The 21893-nt window shown below is 38.0% G+C and overlaps 1 protein-coding gene across 5 annotated transcripts in view; it reads right to left on the reverse strand.

Annotated features, from left to right (window-relative positions):
* The window catches only part of GRM1 (glutamate metabotropic receptor 1), a 193577-nt gene that overhangs the window by 139494 nt on the left and 32190 nt on the right, over nucleotides 1-21893 (reverse strand). For all 5 annotated transcript variants that reach the window (XM_017737264.1, XM_008635947.2, XM_017737265.1 and 2 more), the window contains one exon: nucleotides 16845-17094. In XM_017737264.1, coding sequence (XP_017592753.1) covers nucleotides 16845-17094 — 250 coding nt within the window. The remainder of the gene's footprint in view (nucleotides 1-16844; nucleotides 17095-21893) is intronic.

The raw sequence follows: 21893 nt of genomic DNA on the forward strand, positions 1-21893 counted from the left end.
ACTGGGTTTGTGATTGCTGTTACTGCCATAGTTGTTGTTGTTTTTTGTTTGACTGGTTATATACATATATATATATAGTAAAGAACTGTTATTCCTATTTCCCACATCTTCGCCTAAAGGCTCTTGATTTCAAAATATAATAACTTGGAGGGAAAAGGGGTTATATCTGCCACTTCAAGGGGGGCCTCTGCCTTCCTTAGCAGAAACCTGTCTTTCAAAACCGAGACAACCACAAATGTACCTTCTTTTTATGTATGAGCAAAGAGTTTGGATGCTACTTCTAACAAAGAAATGCATGTAAATTGTATAAGCATGTATTCTCCAACCTTTAACTTATTTTGTGAAAGGGCATGAAAATCTAGACAATAGGAAGTATATGACTCGAGAAGTGGCAAGGAAGCACCTACTAAATGGCCCTTTCTCACTTCTGAATGTTTGGCTGGGTATTCTATTGACACAAATTTATCTGCTGGTTAAGAAATATTTTGGTGTATAGACATGCCTTTGTCCTCTCAAAACATCAAGAGCTTTTTTGGCTACCAGATATGCTCCAGAGAGACTGTAATGGTTCAATTAAAGATTAGTTCTTAGAGCATGAGACAAAAAAAAATTAAAGAAAACATCAAATATAGCATAGAGTGAGTAAATAAATAACAGTAAGATACAACAGACTCTTACAACAAGGAAATCACGTATGTCAGTGGTTATACAGACAATATAAGATAAAGATTAGAGCAAGAACATATTCTGTCTTGAAAATCACAAATAGATGGCCTATTTATTAGAAAGAACTGTTATCTCAATTACACTGAATTCAGAAACAAAATTACAAATAAAATCTTACTGCACTCCCAGACAAGGAACAAGGCACAAATGCAGGTAACAAAAGCACAAAGAATGCTGGTTTTCAGTGTCTTTAACACTTTATCACTGCTATAAAATTATGTCACTCTCCTCCATGACTGCATCTAACATCATTTTATTCTATACAATGCTTATAAATACATCTGTTGGCTTTTTAGTCAAGTTGCTTTTCTGACTTACATGACTGCAAGTCTCATCTTGTTTCTGAATCCTCTTCTGTGTTGTAGCCATTTTAATTAGCATGATTAGAGTCAAGCTAAAGATATATTGACAATAACTATGCTCGTTCTTTGCTATTAAATGTTATTCTGTGTCACTTCTTAAGCTGCAATAGAATCTTACTGCTTACATTTTATACTAGTAAATAGCTATTTAGTAGTCCAGAATAAAATGTTAAATTATAAGCACATACTGTTGGAATAATAATTTAAAGCCAGAGCCTAATTCATGTTTACTGCCTTTTTTAAGCAAATCTATGCAGAACAAAACATTGTCCCTGCCCTTGCCCATACAACCTCACTAAGAAACATGAGGACTAAAGTGGGAAGCCTACATGGGAAGAACAACCTCATATCCCAGAGGACCAAAGTAATCTAAGATATAAAAAACCCTAGACCAAAAGGTGACCTACAGCTCTCATTTACTTTCACAGGGACCTCTATATTAACCAGGGGTAACAGAAATGAGATTATTGTCTCTTTACTGACAAAATTCCCTCCTTTCTCCACAACAGAAGGGATGGTGCCAGCACAGGATCATTTTCTGTCCTGAAAGGCAGAAGTGTTTCACAAAAAAACCCTTTGTTTCTTTCTGTATACATGCTTCCTCACCTCCTTACCTGATGCTGGAATTCCTGGATTTCCCTTGCATGACTTTGCATTTATCTTATCCCTGTAGCCAATGAAACAGGGGAGGAGGGAGACAGGGGGATGGACAGACAGAGAGGCGCCTTTAGAAGTCAACTTGGCCATGTGTAGACAGCTCAGAATGACTGCTCTCCTTGCTCTGATACTGCAGGAAGATCCTAACCTTTAAAAAGAGGACTGTGAAGCTGGACTCCTCTTTGGGTCTCTCCTCCTTTTGCTGATAGAGCATTGCATGCATCATGGAGCTTCTCTGTTGCAGTGCATGTTTGCAGCTATTTTCTAGGGAGCAGTTTAGAGAGTGTTCTTTCTGCGTTCTCATGCATATATTTTTATGAGTATTGATAAGAGAAACCAGCAGCTAAGCTGCATACCTTATACTCTATTTCCTAAGGTCAGTCTCAGACAGAAGTTTTGTATTTTCACAGCACTGCTTCATGCTATTACAGAACACTCCCTTTTGGCATTTTGGCCAAATACATCTTCTAAATAGCTTTTTCAAATATCCACACTTTCCTTAAGGATGAAAGGAAAGCTGGCATTACACAAGGATTTTGAAGCCAAGCCATTCTATGGGGAGCCAAAAAAACAGATGATGGTTATCAGGAACAGGGTATTCCATGATTCTGAGAAGGCATGTAGCACTGGCCCATGCTCCTAAGGACTTGAGTCTACATAGCTTACATTGCGTTTGTGCAGTTCACAGAGAAAAAAAAAAAAAAGGAGGCTTGTATTATTATCATTATCCATAAGAGCAGAATGAAGTCTCAGACTAGTGAAAAGAGCAGTAGATTTTGATTTGTGGAGTAGCTATCAGCTGGGATTTCAAAAGCATTAGTAAAACTTTAAAAAATGGATGAATAATACAGCTGCTAGAAATTACATTTGTGGGGAGATCAAAATTATTCACCAATTTGGAAATGATGGAGGGTTAAATGTTATGATAATTTATTTTGACATTTTCTAGAAGAAATAGTTTCAACATTTTCAAAATAGGAGCATTCTGACTTTCTATTTTGAAATAGCATATTTGTTTTGAAATTGACACAAAATTGCTCTACATTTAACAAAAATGTTTGTGTTGGCAGAGACAATGCTTTCCCGCTGAGAAAAGAAAACAAACTATTAAAGTCATTAAAAGTTGTTTCAGGTTGTTATAAGCATTGCCTCCCAAATGTTTAGTTCAGCCACTTAACTTTCAAAGAGATGATAAAATGGATCATTTGTACAGATCTTTGAAAAAACAGCAGGGTGAAAAGCAACTGGAGATTCATACCTTTCAAAGACCAAGGACCAGAGGTTTGTTTTTCCTTGGCTACCTGCCACTGCAGCATAAATTGACTTCCTATGTTATAAACCCAAGAAAACAGATACATATCATTTGGAGCACTGTACATCTGTTTCTCTGCCTGTACATCTGCCCCTATCATTTAGCTCTCCATATACTCCATAAGGATCAGTAGACCTGACTCCTTCAAGAGGTATGCAAATCACTCCCTACCTCAAGGGGATACTTAAGTACACAGCAAGGCTCCTTCTGCTTCTCAGTCTGAAAATTTCTGGCAGTTTCATTTAAATGGATCCCAGAGCTTCATATTAAGTTACATACAACATGTAACAACACAACCAATACAACAGTTGATGTCTTATTTTCATGTTAAATTCAATTTATTCTTGCAGTGTCTCCACTATTTCAGCTTTCACTGTGTTGCAGCTTTAGGCATTAACAATGTATGAAGTTCATTTTAGAGGCTGCCAGGAGCAGAGAGCTGGAGAATTTGGGTAGGTAAGGAGTAGCTATATGAAGGTCTGTTTGTTTGGGGATTCAAAGTGATTTGAGGTTAACTGGAAAAGAAAACTTTAATCTGGTAAAACACCTGTCAATGAAACAGCCACGTTCTTCAGTGGAAACTACAATCTCAATCAAGGAACTCTGAATATTACAAGGGGTTCACAAATCCAGTTTTCTCTAATCCAAGGACTTTGGCTTAAGGAAAGCTTCGACCTTTAAAAGATGAAGAACTAGATTTGGTACTACAACTTTCATTGCCTCAAGCCAGGAAAAGGAGGAGTATGACTTTAGGTAGGTCTCCATCGCCTTGCAGACTGTTTCTGGATCTTTGTCAGAGAACTGAAGCTTTTATCAGTGTGCCTATACAGTTAAAAAACACTTTCTTCTCCAGGCTCCCTATCAACCTCTTTCCATGGTTATCAGGACACATGGCACAGCTGCTCATGCTGATGGCTGAACACTTCCACTTAAGCAGTGGGGCCATGACACTCATGCAACATCAAAATAACATTTTCATAAGTACATACAAATTATCTCTCTCTTCCGCTTGGTGTTTGGCCTTTCCTATACATTCTTTCCTAAAACATTTTTATTCAGTTTTAAATATTGTTACTTTTTGCATGAGTTGCAGTAGTGATCAGAAAACTCAGTTATGAACCAAGGTTACCCTTCTTCATATGGCACTTCACAGACCTAAAATACTGTCCCTTCCCCAAAGCATTTATAGCATGCAGAACCTTAAAAACAGTGCACTTAGTTAGAAAATGACATGAGGACAAACATGATGCTATGTTTAACATAAATGATGAAAATGAATCCAGGTAGACTCATATTCCCCGTTCCATTAGAAAGACTTGATTCAATTAAAAGCCAGCAAATGTAAAGTACAAAGACATTCTCTTATATTCAGACTAGTGTTGGGAACTCACAGACACCACTTAGTTTTTCTCAAAGTAAAAAGCTTAGGAAGCTCTAAACAAGCACAACATATGGAATTTCTATACCAAGCATGAAAATTACAGGAAATTTCAATCATCTTATCATCTTGCTTGAAAACAAAATAGCCAGACAGCATTCTAGGAGATACATTGCTTCACGGCAGGGGGGGGGGAAGTGGAAGTAAAAGATCTTTATTTGAATCACAGGCACTGGATGTTCACCACTGACCAACATGATCCTAGAACATATTATTTCTCTTTTTTACGGGTAAGCACTTCATATCAGAAAGACATTCTTATTTCACACTTGTTTTAAGAGCACTGTTGTCCAGAATGTCACTCATGATTCACAGCAGCATGAAAACAGAATTCAGACCTTGATATTTTACTGGAAAGGTTTCGTTCAAAAAAAGCATTCTTGTACGGAAGCGTGATGGGCTAGCAGTCCACCACTTTTTCAGTTTGGAGTCACAGTTCTGCTTTTTCATGTATCAAAACATACCTTAGTCTAGACCTGAAAAACATAATCATTACCTGTAACCAAAACTCTATCACTCTCCACCTCTATCTTACATACAGACTCTTACAACTCATCCTCTCCCACTTCCACATTCTATTTGCTTTCCTATAATGGATGTTTTTCTTTTTTGCATTTTAGCACTACCTCTTCTCCTTTCTTAGCCTTTTATCTTTTCTCCTTCTTAATTCTGCCTACATCTCTCTACAACTGCAATTTTTACCCTGCTGGAATAGCTGGTTGTGCAATTACTTAAGTCTTCCCATCTAAGAGGTTTTCCCATAAACATAATGGCAAACAGATAAAAGAAATCAGTCATACTTGGACATAGACCTCTCGAGAAACATTGTTCTCTATCATCCTCCATTTTTACTAAACTTAGAGACAGTGGAGAGTGTGTTGTAAATTCTTCAAAACTCCCGACTGCCATTCAAGGTTCTTTCAACATACAGTGTAATCACCCTGCTGAGACAAATTCCTTTGAGATGCATGCAGATCAACACCTAGTTTTGTACTCTAGGTGTTCCACTGGAAATCAGTCTGGGCGCCGGCCTTAGCAGTGGTACTTTCAATAGACTATGGCATTTAGTTTGTTTGCTACATTATGCTACCTCTTAGTGAGTCCTCACAGGTACTCAGTTTGCAAATCTGAAAGTGCTCAACTGCCAACCTCCAAAGTCAGAACACTGGCCTAGTTTTTCTCCCTTGTACCATTGCCTCTTCTCAGAACTTAGTTTTAAAATACTGGGGATAGCATGTGAGACCAGATTACCTTTACAGTATTTCAGGTCTGTAAGGCAACAGTGGTTAATATGATAAAAAATACTCCATCCTGTATTTTTTCAAGGGCAACAATAATGCAAAGTCCAATCAAGAACTGTTGAAAACAACAAAAGGACCAGTATTACACAGCTGCATAGCTACTTTTGATGGGGAGGGCCTTTTTTCTTTGACTGCTTGTTGCACATCCACAAACAAAAAGAGGATACATCATGCCTAAATTGGTAGGTTTACTTAATTATGGCTTTAGGTGTAAGGTGTTCATCTGCCTAACACAAAAGAAGCAAAAGGATGATGCAGAAGAGTCATGAAATAACCTGTTCCTCAAGCATCTCCTTCACATGAGTAAGATTTTCAACAGCAAGTTTTGCTTATCTCCATTTCTGATTAAGGAAATGCTAAAACTCTTCATGACTTAACAGAAAGGAAATTACACCTGCACTGCAGACTTTTTACTACAAAAAAATAGCAAGTGCTGAAGAGTTCAAGAAAGTCCAGACTCAGGTAAATGGGGCAGAAAGACCGAGATAGGATGGGTGAAGATACAAGGAACAAAATGTAGTATGTAAGGAACTGAAGAATGCAAGTAATATATAACAAAAAGGAAGCAGCTAAAAGTATATATTCAGAGATACACTAAAGGAAGAGTAGAGAAAAGGTATAGATTATAAATGGCAACTCACAATGTTTCAACCTGCTGTGAGAAATAAGCAGAAACCACAACTGGAGTCACATTCTCATTCTTATTTCTGCATACAGAATTGCTTAAATCTGACCTATTATGCAGTTTTCCTGATCCTCATGTTGACATGCAAGAGATGATTCTTAGAAATGAAACCAAAGAATTTAGTTTTATTCTGCAAAGCAGAAAAAAATAACTCACTCCATTTCTATTAAGCTAAACACCAGTAGTATATTTTTCTTTCTAGCTCTGACTTGCATTGCATCCTTCCAGTATAACCTCAAAGAGGGCCAGGAGGAAAAAAACCTTAAAACTGACTCCCCACAGAATGAATGAATACAGCCAAATCACCAGCATGGAAAATAACTGTGTGAGCCCTAGGTATCAAAGCTTACCCACAAATAGCTCATAGTGAATAATGCATATGGTTTAAAGTCAGTTAAAATAAGTGCCAGGTCACTTATCAGGCAGCAGTGAATTTGCAAGGCTTTGAAACAAAATTCTTCTTTTGATTCTCCCTCTCTGAGATACAACTAACTGAACTAAGATGCAGGTAAGTAATGACTGGCGCGAAATGTGGTCAAGAGCTTGCCAGTTCCACAGTCTTTTAGTCCTACACCAGAACAGACTAGTGGTGCTGAAGAGGCAATAGTGAAACAGAAAGAGCCAGCTTTGACTTTGTGAAACAAGTTCCTGACACCACTGGGTCCTAAAGCACTACTATGCCTCAGAAATTGAAAGGATTTCTCTTGGCTGAAAAATTCAGCAGAAAACCAACAGACTGATAATCTACCAACATGGGCCAAATGCGTTTAGTCCAGTTTAATTTCTGCTTTTGAGACATTATGTATTTGGCTGCCAGATTACAGCATGTACACGTTCATACAGATGCTTCAGGGCTAGCCTCCCTTCAGATGAATTCAGCTCCTCAGACTGCTAAAAGTTTTTCACATTTTCTAGCCCTGGAAATGTACCAGGGTTCTCCAGCAAAGGCCATTAGACTGAAGGCATTTGCAAAAAGAAAGAAAAAAATTAATGAAAATCAGGCAGTATATGAAAATACATGGCCTTTCTCCACAGTATCCTACCTTCTTTGCTCAATGAGCCAAAGGTTTAAACAAGCACTAAGTTTCTGCACTGAAAGTGCAGCCAACTGACTATTCACAGGAGCTCTAAAGCTTTTCATTCCCTCATTTCCAGGATGCAGTAGAAAGGTGCTTTAATTGCAACTTAAATTATTTTCCCCTTGATGTGCTTGTCCCTGTCAAAATAAGTGTTGTTTGTATGGGCACAGCTCAGACAATTACATTAACTTCAGTCAATAACTTAACCCTATTATCAATGTTTTTCTAGTGATCCAAAGACTGGAACTGTTACTAACAGTTGATGATATGTATTCCAATACTGCAAGAGGAAAATCTATTTTTATATCAAGATGTGGCAGGAAACATGAAAATAATTACTCTTAAATAATAATGAATAATAATAATAATTACTATTCCAGGAAAGATTATTCTTCAATTTCTGGTTTTTTCTCTTTAAAAAAAAGTTATTAATTTGCTGCTTAGAATTAAGAAAATAAACCTGACAAAAAATGATAGAGTTTTATATTTTGAGGGAGGGTTTTGTTCATGTTTTAACCAGAACTTCTTTAAGTTTCATTTCTATTTGAGCACTAAAAGGAACCGGAAGTAAACTGCAGAAATTTGAAAGGTCAGAGTATTAGGGTCTTATTTTAACTGTTGTGAGACAAACATAAACATTGCTTTGGTTCTTAACCCTTTATAAAGAATCCCAGCCTCACAGAGACACGCCTGAAAAAAACCTGGCACTACATAAATTATGCAAAGACCCTTGAAATAACATCATTCAATATGATTCATTCACATAAAAGTACAGCATCATCTTCCAGGCGAGCAGCAGCCATCCAGCACCTTGTTTCTACAGGGGCATGATAAAACATATCCTGCCTAACAAATAATCCATTAACAACACACAGCACTACTTAATAACTCAATTATCTAACATCCCTGTTATAATGTTCATAGACAACAAGCAGATCTCGAACTTTTGCACATTTACAGTGTTGGAAAACTTTGCAAAAAACTTAAAGGTAAATTATTTCTGTCCAGGTTGGTCCTTCCTTGAATTCACATGGACATTACTAGCTTAGATAACTCTTCCTGCAGAGCCCATGCCAAGACAATTTGAAAACACTGAACCAAGTGTTTTCAAATTTCAACTGAACTCAGCTTTCCTTGCTATGTAAGGAGCATAAACTGCCTTAGAATCCAGAAGATTTTAAGAAATCTAGAAATGTGAGGGTTTTTTCCCCACAAGTTTTACCACCATAAAGTTCAAGCATCACATTTTGTAATGCTTTTAAGACACTAGTTGTATGCATTTGTTCCCTCTCCTATTCCAGTGACTTAAGCAAGTGATAATTGATAATCAATTGCACTACACGTTCAGAAACACTAGTCCATTACCTCCTCTCGCTTATAAAAAAGGTACACTAATGGCTACCATTAAAAAGTGTATATTGCTTTAAAACATGTTTTCACATCCTGTTTGTTAAACCACTGAGCTTTCATATCACTTTGAAAAATTGAGTAAGCATTTACTTTATTAAAACATCCTAATTTATAAGTCTGTATTTTAATAATCAATGCTGCTTCCACTTTAGTCTCATATATGTATTCCGGTTTTGGTAAAATGTCATATTTATTTTTTGTAATACGTGACATCTAGTCTTCTGAACAATAGCCTGGATATTGCTTTTTCTTCCAAGCTTCTGTATAGACCCCAGAGTGATGTACGACCCTTGTCCAAGAACAAAAGCCACTTTTAATCTAAACATTATATTCTATTTCTTACCACAGGTAGTCTGCAAGCATTCAAGTACAGTTTAAACACACCATTTCACATCTGCCTACAACCTTAAATCCCTACAAACATTCTTTCAAGAAGTCTTTGGATACATTGGAACCTGAAGACAGAGAATTGTAAAGATCATAAGGAAAAGCCAACACAGAAAGATGGTGATGAATAGTTTGGGCTTTTTCCTATGTCTTCAAGCTATTGGAGACCTAGTATTTTATGTCTGTCAGTATGGGACCTCTCTTGGAAGTGTGGGCAGGAATGTACATGGACTTGATAGAACAGTCTCACACTTGTTGGTGATGTGATCTCTTCCCTCTGAAGTGGATTCACTTTAGTAAGCATCATACTGAAAATTGCGTGTTAGAGTCTTCTGTGAAGAACTAGGAATAGCACAGAGATACCTGGGCTGAAATTTACTATTCTGTACCTGTTTTTATTGCATTAAGCAGAAATTCTCATTTCGAGCTACAAAAAACCAAAAAAAAACCCAAACCCCCCCAAAAAGGCAGCTTTTTAAAAAACTGAGTAATATTTACAAAAGCACCAGTATCTCACCTACAACCTCTGTAAATTTCATCCTCATTTAAAGCACTGAGTGCATACACAGAAAGCTAAGGGTTAATACATGTTTTTAAAACTAATTCTGGATGCTCATATGAAAGAGGTTTGATTACATACAAAACTTAGTTTAACTCGTATCACATAGCAGCAAGTGAAAAGACAAAAGAACATCCCCATATTTAAAAAATTGCCCACTGTAATACATAAACCCCATTTAACATAAAAAATACGTACCCTTCTTGTATTTTCTCATCTCTGCAAAAGTGAACATTGCTCAAAATGCAGTTCTGCTCAAATATATTGCTGTTTAATTGGCACTTAATATGCAATCACATTTTTACGTGGATTGATGTTATTGTAGGTTAGCAGGTGAACAAAATATGCTTGCTCAGTGTTCTTGCATCATATAATTCTGTTTTCATCCACACAGATTATAAATTCCTGTCACAGTAAACAGGTGATAGACTACAACTAAAAACTGAACCATTAATAAGGTATAAAATTTCCTGAGGTTCTGAGGTTTCAGACTTTAAAGTTAGCAGTGGATCCTATTACACACCTTGATAATGTTCAAGAAATGGTCTGATGTTGGCAGGTGGGACTATCTTAATTGATAATACTTTGCTTAAATGTCAACTTCAGTTAGACTCTGAAAGCATTTGAAAAATCATAATGAATTATTTCAGCATTTCACAGAATCTACCTCAATTTTAATCCAGGAATTTGAATCCAAACCCAGCTAAACCTCTGATTACATCTAAACACTTATTTAAACACAGTCTTCCACTAACTTGGAGTGTCAAAAACAACAGAAATATTAAAAGTAGTCATTCTAAACATCTTTGGTCATGGAGGTACCAGAAAGAAAAAATGGTTCTCTTTCTGCAGTAAAATGCATGGAAAGTAAACTTTTGGATCTTAAACTACTATTTTTCTTTTTATTTTCAGCATGCCAATAATGTTGTCATCTTTACTTTATACCTTTGAACCACTGAGTTTTACCACTCAGACTGCCCTCTCAAAAAACAGCACATGGAATATGAATTTGGGTTCAATCATATACATTTAGCAGTGCTGGATTACTACCAGTTTTCTTAACACATTCCCATTCATAGAAAGCTGGGATAAAACAGTATCATGAGCAACACTGTGCCATATCTACTATTTTTGTCAGTTTTATAAGGCCCAAACCTATCCTAGATAATCTGTGCTAGCACAAGGCAGTGTTTTTTCCCCCATTGACAACATATTGTTGGTTCTTACTGATTTCTTTGTAATCTCTTAAGTAGCTAAAAATAGCTATTTTTTTCTCAATGGAATTAAACACATTGGCCCTGCAATACATTTCAGCTCTTTTGGAAGAATGTGGATATTTGTCATTGATTTTTTTGTAAATATGGGGCAGCCATATAAATATGGGGCAGACAAATGAAGACATTGTGCATAGGAGAGCAGAGCACAGCATCTTTCTTTCAGCTAGTCAAACTTAAAAGAACTGCCATATCCTCTAATGGTCATCTCCTTTATGAAGAACTTCCCATCAACAGTACAATATTCTGTCATTTTGTAAGAAATGCATGAGCCACTGGCACCAGGGACTCACCAGGGAGCAAGAGGCAGGCAGTCTTGTTAGCCACATATGTGAGGTGGTATTTGTGATACTCTTATTTATGCCATTTGTGATGTCAGAGCTGAATAAAAGAGAAATACATAACATCATGCTTTTGGCAGTGTAAACTATGTCATCTGTAGCCTTGGTCAGCAGCCAAATGCTCACCCAGCCACCTGCCAGCTACAACTCTGAACAGGACAAAGGTAGAAAATAGGGAGAAAAAAATCTCACGAGTTAACATAAGGGGAGGTTGCTTAACAGATACCATTACAGGCAACAGACTCAACTTGGGGCAAACTAAAACAATTTATTGCCAATTAAGATAGATTCAAATAGTGAGAAACTTCTGTCACTTCCTTCTCCCGCTTCCTTGCTGAAAGACCAGCTTCCTTGACCAGATTCTTCTTCCCCCCTCACTAAATGATGTTATGGACCTGTCAATTTCTGCTACTACTTTCTGCCAACTGGGATATAATTATAATTTTTATTGTACGATTTGGTGTGGTGGCCAGTGAGCCAGTGGTACAAGGGACAAAGAAAGTCCAGTGGTGAGACAGGCCCTGGTACCAGGGATCCTCCCCAGGTTAGGGTGAACAGAAAAGGCTTTCCCTGGCATGCATTGTTCTGCTATGTTAATGTACCCCAGTTTCGCTTTCCTGGTTGGCCTGTGGCCCCTCCACTACACCTTAGTGTAGGGCTCCCCCCTTGCTACCTTATATGTTCCATGCCCTAGAAAGTTCTTCACTCCAGGTTCCCCCTATTGGCCCTTGTCCCTTGCCACTCCCCCAGAGCTTCCCCATTGGCTCCCATACCCTAGTTCCACCTGCGTACCGCCCCATGCCCTCAGATCATTGGTCTCTGATGCTTGCCCCGCTCCTGTACTTAAACCTGGACCCTCCATTGTCTTTGGTCTTTGTCACTGGACTCCTTCATGGTGCGGCTGCAAGAAACCTTCATCCTTGGAACTCTACATGGAGACCCTTCCTCCCTCTTTGCTGTCGACCCATATTGCTGAAGCTATCAGTGCGTTTGTGCGTGCACATGTGTGTGAGCGTGAGGTGGTCCTGCCGAGTGGCTTCGCTAAGGAGACACTTTTGGAAGATCGCAGCACCTCAACACTATGTCACAGAAGGCGCAGTGCCTGGCATAGCGATAGTTTGGGTCCCTGCCTTAGGCATGGCGGTCTGAAGTGCAGAGGCCCTCCTTCCTCTGCTGTGATGGAGCTGAAAAAGGATCAGTAGTCTCAGTGCTAAGGAACTGATGGGTCTGATTGGGGTAGGCAAAGCATTCTTCTGCCAAGTGCTGTACCAATTCAATGGGATTACATGTCTGTTCCACCATAAAATCCCAGGCTTTGGAAGGTGATAACTGCCCTAGTCACCTGCCAAAATCCTCCCATAAACTGTGCTGCCCAGGGATTGACCAAACCAGGTTGCATTTCTCTGTCAACTTGCCAACAAGTTGTTCACTCTTGCACTTGGATGCAATCACGTTCCACCTATCCAGCCACGTCAGAACAGGACCAAACAGCTTACAGTGATAACGCCTTGTCAATATTTTAGAAAGTGTGAATTTAAATGCCAAAAACCATTACTAATATTGGCTTCTGGAGGGAGGGCAGTCAGAAAAATTTTCACCACAGTATACATCCTGAAAGCTCTGTCATCCTATGCTAAATGAGTTTTATTATATACATAGAAAGAACGGACTTGCTCTCTGTAATGTCCTGGGTTGACAGCAGAGAATCCGACCATACCTTCACTGCCAAGCATTCAAACTTTCAGGAGAGATCACTGTACTGACACTTAAAATTTACAGTTCTACAACAGCCCATATAGCAGCATTAATGGAGGCTATAAAGCATCAGAAAACCTACAGAAGTGAAGCATTACCTAGTCTGTTACAAAGGGCTGTGCTGAAAAACAGCATGTGCTCCATCCCCTAGTATATCCCTTGCTTCATAAAGTTCCTCATACTTTCACACAAACCATTGAGTGTAGGAGTTTAAGAGAACAAATTGGGAAAGAGCATTTTGATTTCCAACTATTTATCTAAAAATTTCTCTTCTCCAATGACCTCAGAGTATCTCTTAAAATCAGTTATTTCATTTGTTTTTAATCTGTGTTGCATTACCCATACAGATGCTGAAAAGTCAAATTGCATGCCTTTTCTTGATGCATTCTCTCAGGGGATATATAAGAGATTCATCCATCTTGCAAGATTCTCACAAAATCTAATTGATGCTTATTAAGTAATATAAAACCCAGTGGCCTGCATAAACATGATTAGACACATGAGGTTGAGCATCTTCCTACATAATCTTTTCACATTGAAACTAATATCTGCTAAAAGAGCTATCACCTGAACTCCCTTAAGAGTACAGTTAAATTTTTAGCATAATTTTTGCCTTTGCTTACTCCAATTCTATTCTAGTATTTCTTTTTATACAAAAAGCCGTGATCAAGTTTTGCCTTTTTTCCCTTTCATTATCAGTCCCTTTTAAGATTTATCATCATAATTTCATAGTTTAAGAAATTTTCTCACTGATTCTCCACTACGTTTCAACACTATAGATTTCAGAGTATCTGCCATTCTGCCTCAGGCAGGATTGTAACCTCATCTATTGTACTGTCTTAATTCCAGCTTCTCTCCAGATTCAGAAAGAGGAATTCCCTTCTCACTAAGATAACAGTCTCCCAGTAGTAAAGGAGACTGAATTTCGGATTAAACAGAAGTCAAATTTAGTTCCCAGCTCTCTTTCTGATAGCATGAATTTAGTTAAGCTAAGCTGTTCCTGTCTGATTTGATAAAAGCAATACTGGGGATGTAGCAAAAAGAGAACTATTTAGCCAGGTGTTCCTTTGCAAAGGCTTCCGCTTTACAGTGAGTCAGAGCAGAGAATGAGGTTGATAACATGTGGCTGATAATAAATCGGTGGGAAAACTAAAGGCTTTGTTTAGCTCATTATTGCAAAAAAAAAAAAAATCTTGATTTCACATTCACTCCCACTTCCCTCAATTAAAAGAATGTTCTTAAAAGGCTCTTAGCTTTTTGCTTAGCTGGGTACTTGAATAAAAAAGACTAAATAGCACATCAAAGTAACATTAATGTGTGCCTTGGTTCCTGTTTGTAGATAGATGACCAAATTCATAGCTCTGCAGTTCCACTGCAACTTACTTATTCACAAGTTTGCTAAATTTGCCATTTTTTAAAATCACTTAATTAGGACAATTCAAAGAAAATGTCTTTTCTTTTAGTTCTGCAAGCATAAAAGAATATATGCAAGCCCTATAATACTTTTTATTTCAACCAGCTGTTGTGCACAATCCAGACTATGCAAAGCAATAAGCAGCCTGTTTTACAATTGACAGAACCCACTCAGCCCTAAAAAGGAGTATCCCATACTCAATTACCAGCATGAAGGAAGGGTATGTAAAAATCTGCCTGAAAAATATATAGTGATTTCCAAAGAAATCCCATTATTAGCATTTAATAGGTGAGCATTTCTGCCAAAAAGCTCAGAACTACACTGTTGGACAAATTCTAAGACAAACAAGTGAACTTCATGGACTAGTGTAATGTTTGGTAAGGGCTTGAAATCAATTTTAAGCTGAAATGTTCCACACATCCAAGGAGTAGGGGATGGAGTATGTGGTCTAATAGGAAACTGAGGTTTGTGGCTTAAGGTAGCAGGGTTAATTTCTTTGGTTCTCTGTATGGACAGCATCAAGAGGGAGCACCAAAATCAGTGTACAATGAAACACTGCTACAGTGACAATACATGAAGAAAGCATAGCATTGCCTAAAGCTTTACTAAAACACATGGGATGATGTCACTGAGACTAATTTTATTATATTCAGTTCCTTCTACTCACTGAAAACCCATACTTAAAACATGTCATTCCTGAAGCCTTCCACTATTCATTTCAATTGATGCAAACTAAATGATGCGTGTGAACCGCAAGGTGCATGATCTAGAACATACCATTTTCAATACAGCCTTACTCTTTATTTCATTTTAGTGCTGATGGTTCTCCAAATGTGCTATGTCTTATCTTCACAACCTTCTAGAGATACAACCTCAGCTTCAAATAGATTACAAACAAAGACTGCAACAAAAAAATAATGAGAGTGACTGATTGCTTTCAGTCTATTCCTTAGGCCAGATTAGCTGTCTGACTTGTAGAAATCCTAACTGTGGGGTTTGAGGAGCAATGTAGTCAGGGGAAGACAATACCATAGCACAGACCAAAAGGAGAGGATCCCAGTCGCAACAATGTAAAAAAAAGGGAAAGAATGGGACAAAAAGAAGTCTGATAAGATCAGGTGACAACAGAAGCTAAGTAGGCATGGAAACAACTGTCAAAGGCCTTGAAGGAATTAATTTAAACATTCCTTCAGGGAATGTTAAGATTACAAATAAGAAAGGGAGTAAATAGAAGGATTAAAGCAGACATCAGTCTAACAGAGAAGACAGAAAATATCCATCCTCATCATCTGAGCAAGGTCCATAAAGACAGAAAAATGGACAAAGACATTGCAGAAATCAAGGTGAAAGTCAAAGAAGCCTCAAAATAAGAATTATCACAAAAAGGGAAAGGTGGATAAAGCATGTGGTAGAACTAAAATGAACATATATCAGTGAATACCTACGAAGATAAACTCTAGTAGAACAAAACAACCATTCTCATTTTGATAAAAACAGCCTTTTTCTATCCAACACACATCTGCACTGTTACTCTGGTGATACAAAAACATACATACATACTCATTTAGCCATCAGCAAGTTTGATGCTTTAAAAACAAGCCAACTTGCATTATATCAGTGCCCCAGCTTTCAACAGCAAAGATCACAGTAAAATACAGTGTACAACTGAGAATGCCAGGTTGTAATCATAACACTGGAAAAAAGTTCCAGTAATCAAAAACACTTGGTTATTTGGGGTTTCAAATTATGAGGGGCCATCTTTAGTTAAACACATGAAACTCTGTCACATGTCACAGATCACATGCTGAAACTAGAATTCTTCACTCCCTACTCAAGTCTAAAAATCTGCCCATGAAACGTCCCTCTAAAGTGGGCAAAAGCACAAAAACAGTAATGTTATATACTCTCATAAAATAGTAATTAACATTTACTTCAGCAAAAGCTATCACCATTGATCGAGTTGGCATACATCTTCATATCTCCTTCCTGAGAGTCTGCTCTACCATCTTGCCACTTCTTTTTGGTCCTTAGATGAGTAACTGTGGAAATTACCGGTAGCCTGAACTGCACAGCTCTGAAATCAAAGGCCTACCTACAGGGTGAGAGGGAGAGGAAAGGCAGAGAAATCACACTCAGAGCCTTACCTTCCAATTAACAGGAACTCCCCAAGCACTCCCAGGCGCCTCATGGCAATGAGGATTCCCCTCACTGTCATTCCCTCGCAGAAGCAAACCACCACTCTAGCCTTGGGTAACCTTTCTCGCAGCTTGCGGAGCAGGCGATCAAAGCTCTTTTCCCCAGCATTGCTGTAGATCTTGTCAGAGTGAGCAATGCAGAGACCTTCTTGGGCAGCCAGCTCTTTGAAGGCTTCCATTCCACTTTCCCCATAATTTCCTGTTTAAAAAAAAAAAAAAGATTGTATCATGCATTTAACCAGTTGGATGGTGATGGCAAAGTGATAGATTTCTCCCCACAAAGTCAAGTAGCATCAGCACATTAGCAGAAGGAAGAGCAAAGGAGATCCATCAAAGTGAACATGCTCAGAGTTCAGTGGAGCAAAAGGATATCCAAGTATCAGTAGGTCTTAACAGAACTGGAGACTGCAAGTTTCTTTTCTTACATTGACTTAACAATGGATAGTAAAGGGCATATTGTACAAGGGTTGGATAGGAAGAAAAGGGGACAGATCAGACAGCAAGAATGAAGTTTTACCAACATTTCTATGGCAAAAACCGCAGTTGAGCTACTTTAGGAAAACAGCCATCGGAAAGAGAAAAGGGGATTTAATTCCAAGCTGTCTGTATCACATGCAGCCCATGTCCACAAAAGTGAATGAAAGATGGATGTAAATTTAAAACACACTGATCTGGTAACATTTTCAAAATCACTTATACTAATTTGACCAAGCAGTGTTCATGACAGCTAAAATTTAGGATTGATGATGTCTCTCTTAGAATAGGAGACTTCCTTTCTGAAAGAACTTCAGAAGTAACCCTTTCCAAGACAGAAATATTTGAACTGTATGGTCCAAACTATATACAAACTACATATAGAAACTGATTCTCAAATTTGCTTCTGTTTATACATTATGCAAGCCAAAACAACAGTTTTACAAAACTCAAATTGCCTTCTGCTATGGAGACAGGTGAAACCCCAAGTTTTCTTTGAATATTTTATGCCTGACATGAGCACAGAACTTATGAACACCCATCACACAAGAGGAACAGATGGATTAAAAAAAACCTGTATCTATTAACAGTAGCAAGAAATGGTTCAAAACAAGAATCATTAATTTGATGCTATCCATATCAATGATGTTTCCCCAATTTAATGAGGGACTAAAATCAGATATGCTGATCACTTCTAGACCCAGACCTTTTCAAGCAAGGGGTGACTGAAGAGGTCCTGTTCCCTGTTTCCAGCAACAGTTTGAAACAGCAAATTGCAAAGAGGAAGACTTCTGAATCAGCCTAAATTTCTTCACAGAAAAAAAAATTTAAACTCCTCAAAAGTTAGCCATCAGAAAGAAAATGCAGCAAGAGACAGTTTAGGCACTCTGTGCAAATCCAGTAGAATGGAGTGCATTTTTCCAGAAACATGGATCATTTGCCACAGATCAACACTATGCAGACACACTATGACAGTCACTGTCATACTAAGTTGCAGACAAACCTGACAAGTCCAGTGTCAAACACAAAACTGAAATTCCCCAGCCCTTTGCACTGAACTGCCCTAGTTTCTCATAGATTTGAAGTGCAGCAGAATGGCCTCTTTTCTAGCCTGTGACTCAACATCATATTCAGCAATTAGGTCAATTCTGCTTTTTTTTCTGAGAGCCAGACGTACTCTGGAACAGCAGTCCTGCATGGCTGTGGGGAGGAGAGAAGAGAGGAAGATCTGTGCCTGGTGGGAACTTGCCACCAAGAAGCCCACCCTGTAGGCTCAGCACTGCAGCCCCATCCCACAACCCTGTACTTGGGTAAACACTGTGGCCTTGTCATATGCAGAGAATGACACAGATGGAGGCATTTCCAGGTATTTATAGGCCAGGACCTGCAGTCACCAAGAGCCTTATTCCAAAGCAGTACAGTTTGAGCCATACTGCTTTGATTGCTTGCCTCAGGTCCCAGACTGAGGCAGGACAACCTCATTACTGACTTGCCATTAGAAGCACTTAGTGCTTTGGAAGGATATATTTCCCAATTTCATGTGGAACTTTGTTCAACACAGACTTCTTTTAAACCAGTAGGATTATTCTTAAAGTCTTACCTAAGGAGGGACAGGAGACTAAACTGAATCCTATTAGATATTTAGGCAATGGATATTAAAAAACATATTGGGTTTCTTACCCAAATTTTAAGGAAGGATTTTGTCATACATCAGTACAGCACTAATTCTGCTGTACTTCAAGTAAATGGTTGCAAGAAATGAAAAATTAAGTCCATTTGGAATGATTTTTCTCAGCTTTAATTTTGATGAAATAACAATTATCTCAAACACAGTCAAACCCGTACTAACAGTACAACAGCCTACCAAAACATATGCTAAGAGAAAGATTGGTGTCTATAAATTCAGTAAGTGTGATAGAGAGTCTAGAAGGAAAAAAGCTAATTAAGATCAAGATCAACAAGGACACAAGATGGAATAGGCAAAAAACAAGGCAGAAAATCTGCAGCTCAAAATGAAAGATTTCCAATCCTTATACGAAAGTAGCATAACAGCTCTCCAGTAGCAGCACAAAGAAGTCTGAAGTTTGACTGGAGCTTTCTCAGCTCACAAGAGCATTATATAAAGTAGGTTTCTGCAACAGCCAGAGATGAGACTTGGTGACCCAGGAGGTTCTCTTAATACCTGTTTGCCATGCTCCCAGAGCACGACTACATGCTGCACATCCTTCCCCTCCAGGGAAAACGATCAGGGAGAAAAAGAACATGTGAGATATGTTACATAGAACATTCAATGCACTCAGATACTGGGGTATGTACAATGTAAGGGCATATATGGAATAGAAAACACCAGTTAAGTCTGTGCAACAGCCAAGAACATAGCCATCTGTACCAGCTTGGTGGGTACATCCATTTCAATCCACACACAGACAACAACTGAGAGGGGAAACATGTAATGAAAGAAATCTCTGCATGATTGTAGTCAGTGAAGAGTTACGCCAGGGCCCCAGGCTAGGACCTTTTCTTCCTTTGAAAGAGCCATTAAATAAAAGATCTAATCTTATCTGAAACTGCCTTTTGCCACCAGGATCAGCTGTGAAAGGCAAAATAATTATTATTGTGATTTTCTTTCTGACCTCTACCCAAAAGTAGGTGAGCCAGTAACATACTTTGAGCCCTACAATACCTTTCGGTTTTTTAACTTTTTTTAAGGTCTCTTCAACTATCTATTCAAAAAAACAGATATTTTCCTTTTATCTGTGTAGTCTGTACAGCAGTATAAAAGTAAATTCTAAACCTATCATGACTGCAATTTTACCAAGAGGATTTTCATAATACTTTTCTCTCAGTTCCAAAGGAAGCTTTGCTACACCACTGCAAAAATTCCAGATAAGGCAATTTCTGACAGGGATCTGCATATCTAAATATGCTGCTGAGGGTTATATATAGTGGCAATTATTCTCACTCTGCATTCCATACGTTAAATATCTTAACAAAAACATGAAGATGCTGTAGTAAAAATCAAGGATGTTATCTTGATCAACAGAAGACATACAAAAGAAGAAACTAACAAAAATTCAGCCTCATAAATTGCCCCTGTGAGCCAGTCAGTATTATATTTGTGCCACAGCTATATTGAAATTAGCACTACTTGCTTGTATTAACACACTAGTAGTGTGGGGAGCAGAACCCATGAGCTCCATCTAAAAGGTTTATTTATTTTTTTTTTATTATTACAGCTGTTTTGCAAATTTTTCCCCATTCTCTTTATCAAGAGTTTTTCATTTATGAAATGGAGCAGAAGCGGCTCAGCAATGAGGTGCTTATGAGAATCCTGGAGATTGTTTTCTTAAGGGATGCATAGAATGTCTGTGTGGGTCTTCCCAAGGCACATAACAGTGTGTTTTCAGGGGGCTTAAAAACAAAAGTGTGTGTCCCACATAATTTCTATCTTTGAATTAAATCAGTCATTGATTTATTTGTGCAATAACTTAAGGAAATATGAATCATTCATATTTGAGCTGGGCAGAACATTTCCTTGAAATATAGGCTAACAACTGTCTAAAAAAAAAAACATCTTAAAGACCATAATGCTGAAGAGAAAGACTGAGACTGTTCTTTCTCACTCTGCTTTCAATGTCAATAGGAAATACCAACTACTCTTTTAAGACACATTTGGAGAAACACCTACAAAACCAACAAAACCCACAGCAGAGAACTCTGCCTGGAAGAATGCTCCAATGCACTTAAAATGACAAAATTTAGGGAGCAAGAGTTACTACACCTACCTGGGCCATTAGTAATCTCTTCAGGTGAGGTCACCTATTGTTCACCACTAGGGCCTTATTTGCTGCATTTATTCCTCTAAACCACGGCAACCACAACCTGGATCAAAAGCGAACACACAAAAAATCCCATATACCTTGCAAGGTCACAACAAAGGTAATGCACCAAAAAAGACAACCACAAAATCCAGTTTCACCTCAGGGTACTATAGAGGCAAGTCATATTGCAAGAAAGTTCCCCTTTTCAAATTAACAAGTGAGAAACTATTTTTTTTGTCCTCTTCTTTCCTCTCTCAACATTATGATCTGTTTGCTCATCTCTCCAAAGCTTCTAAACACATTGCTGGAGGTATGAAGTCTGTTTCGGTGTTCAGTATTGATTCACAGCAAGACATCTCTTTTATTCAGCTAATTAACTGCTTTCTGGGAGAGAAAATAAGATGAGAACAGGAGGACTGCATGACATAACAGCAAGGAATAATTCTTTAAAATCTTCGCTACTGCAAAAGCAAATTATTTGGGAAGAGGAGAGCAAGGACATGATCTGATTATCAAGTTAGTTCCTGACACATTGCAATAAATAATTTGTAAAAACTAGTAATAATATTAAATAAGACAGTAACTTTCCAGTTGTCAAATACAAGTCTGAGAAGACGGGAAAATTTTGGACCACTTGAACAGAAAAAAAAAAGGCAAAAAGAGCATCAGTTTTCTTTCCTAAAATATGGTATGCTTCCCTACA

The sequence above is a fragment of the Corvus brachyrhynchos genome, unplaced genomic scaffold (genome assembly GCF_000691975.1).
Source record: "Corvus brachyrhynchos isolate BGI_N302 unplaced genomic scaffold, ASM69197v1 scaffold6, whole genome shotgun sequence".
NCBI lineage: Eukaryota > Metazoa > Chordata > Aves > Passeriformes > Corvidae > Corvus > Corvus brachyrhynchos.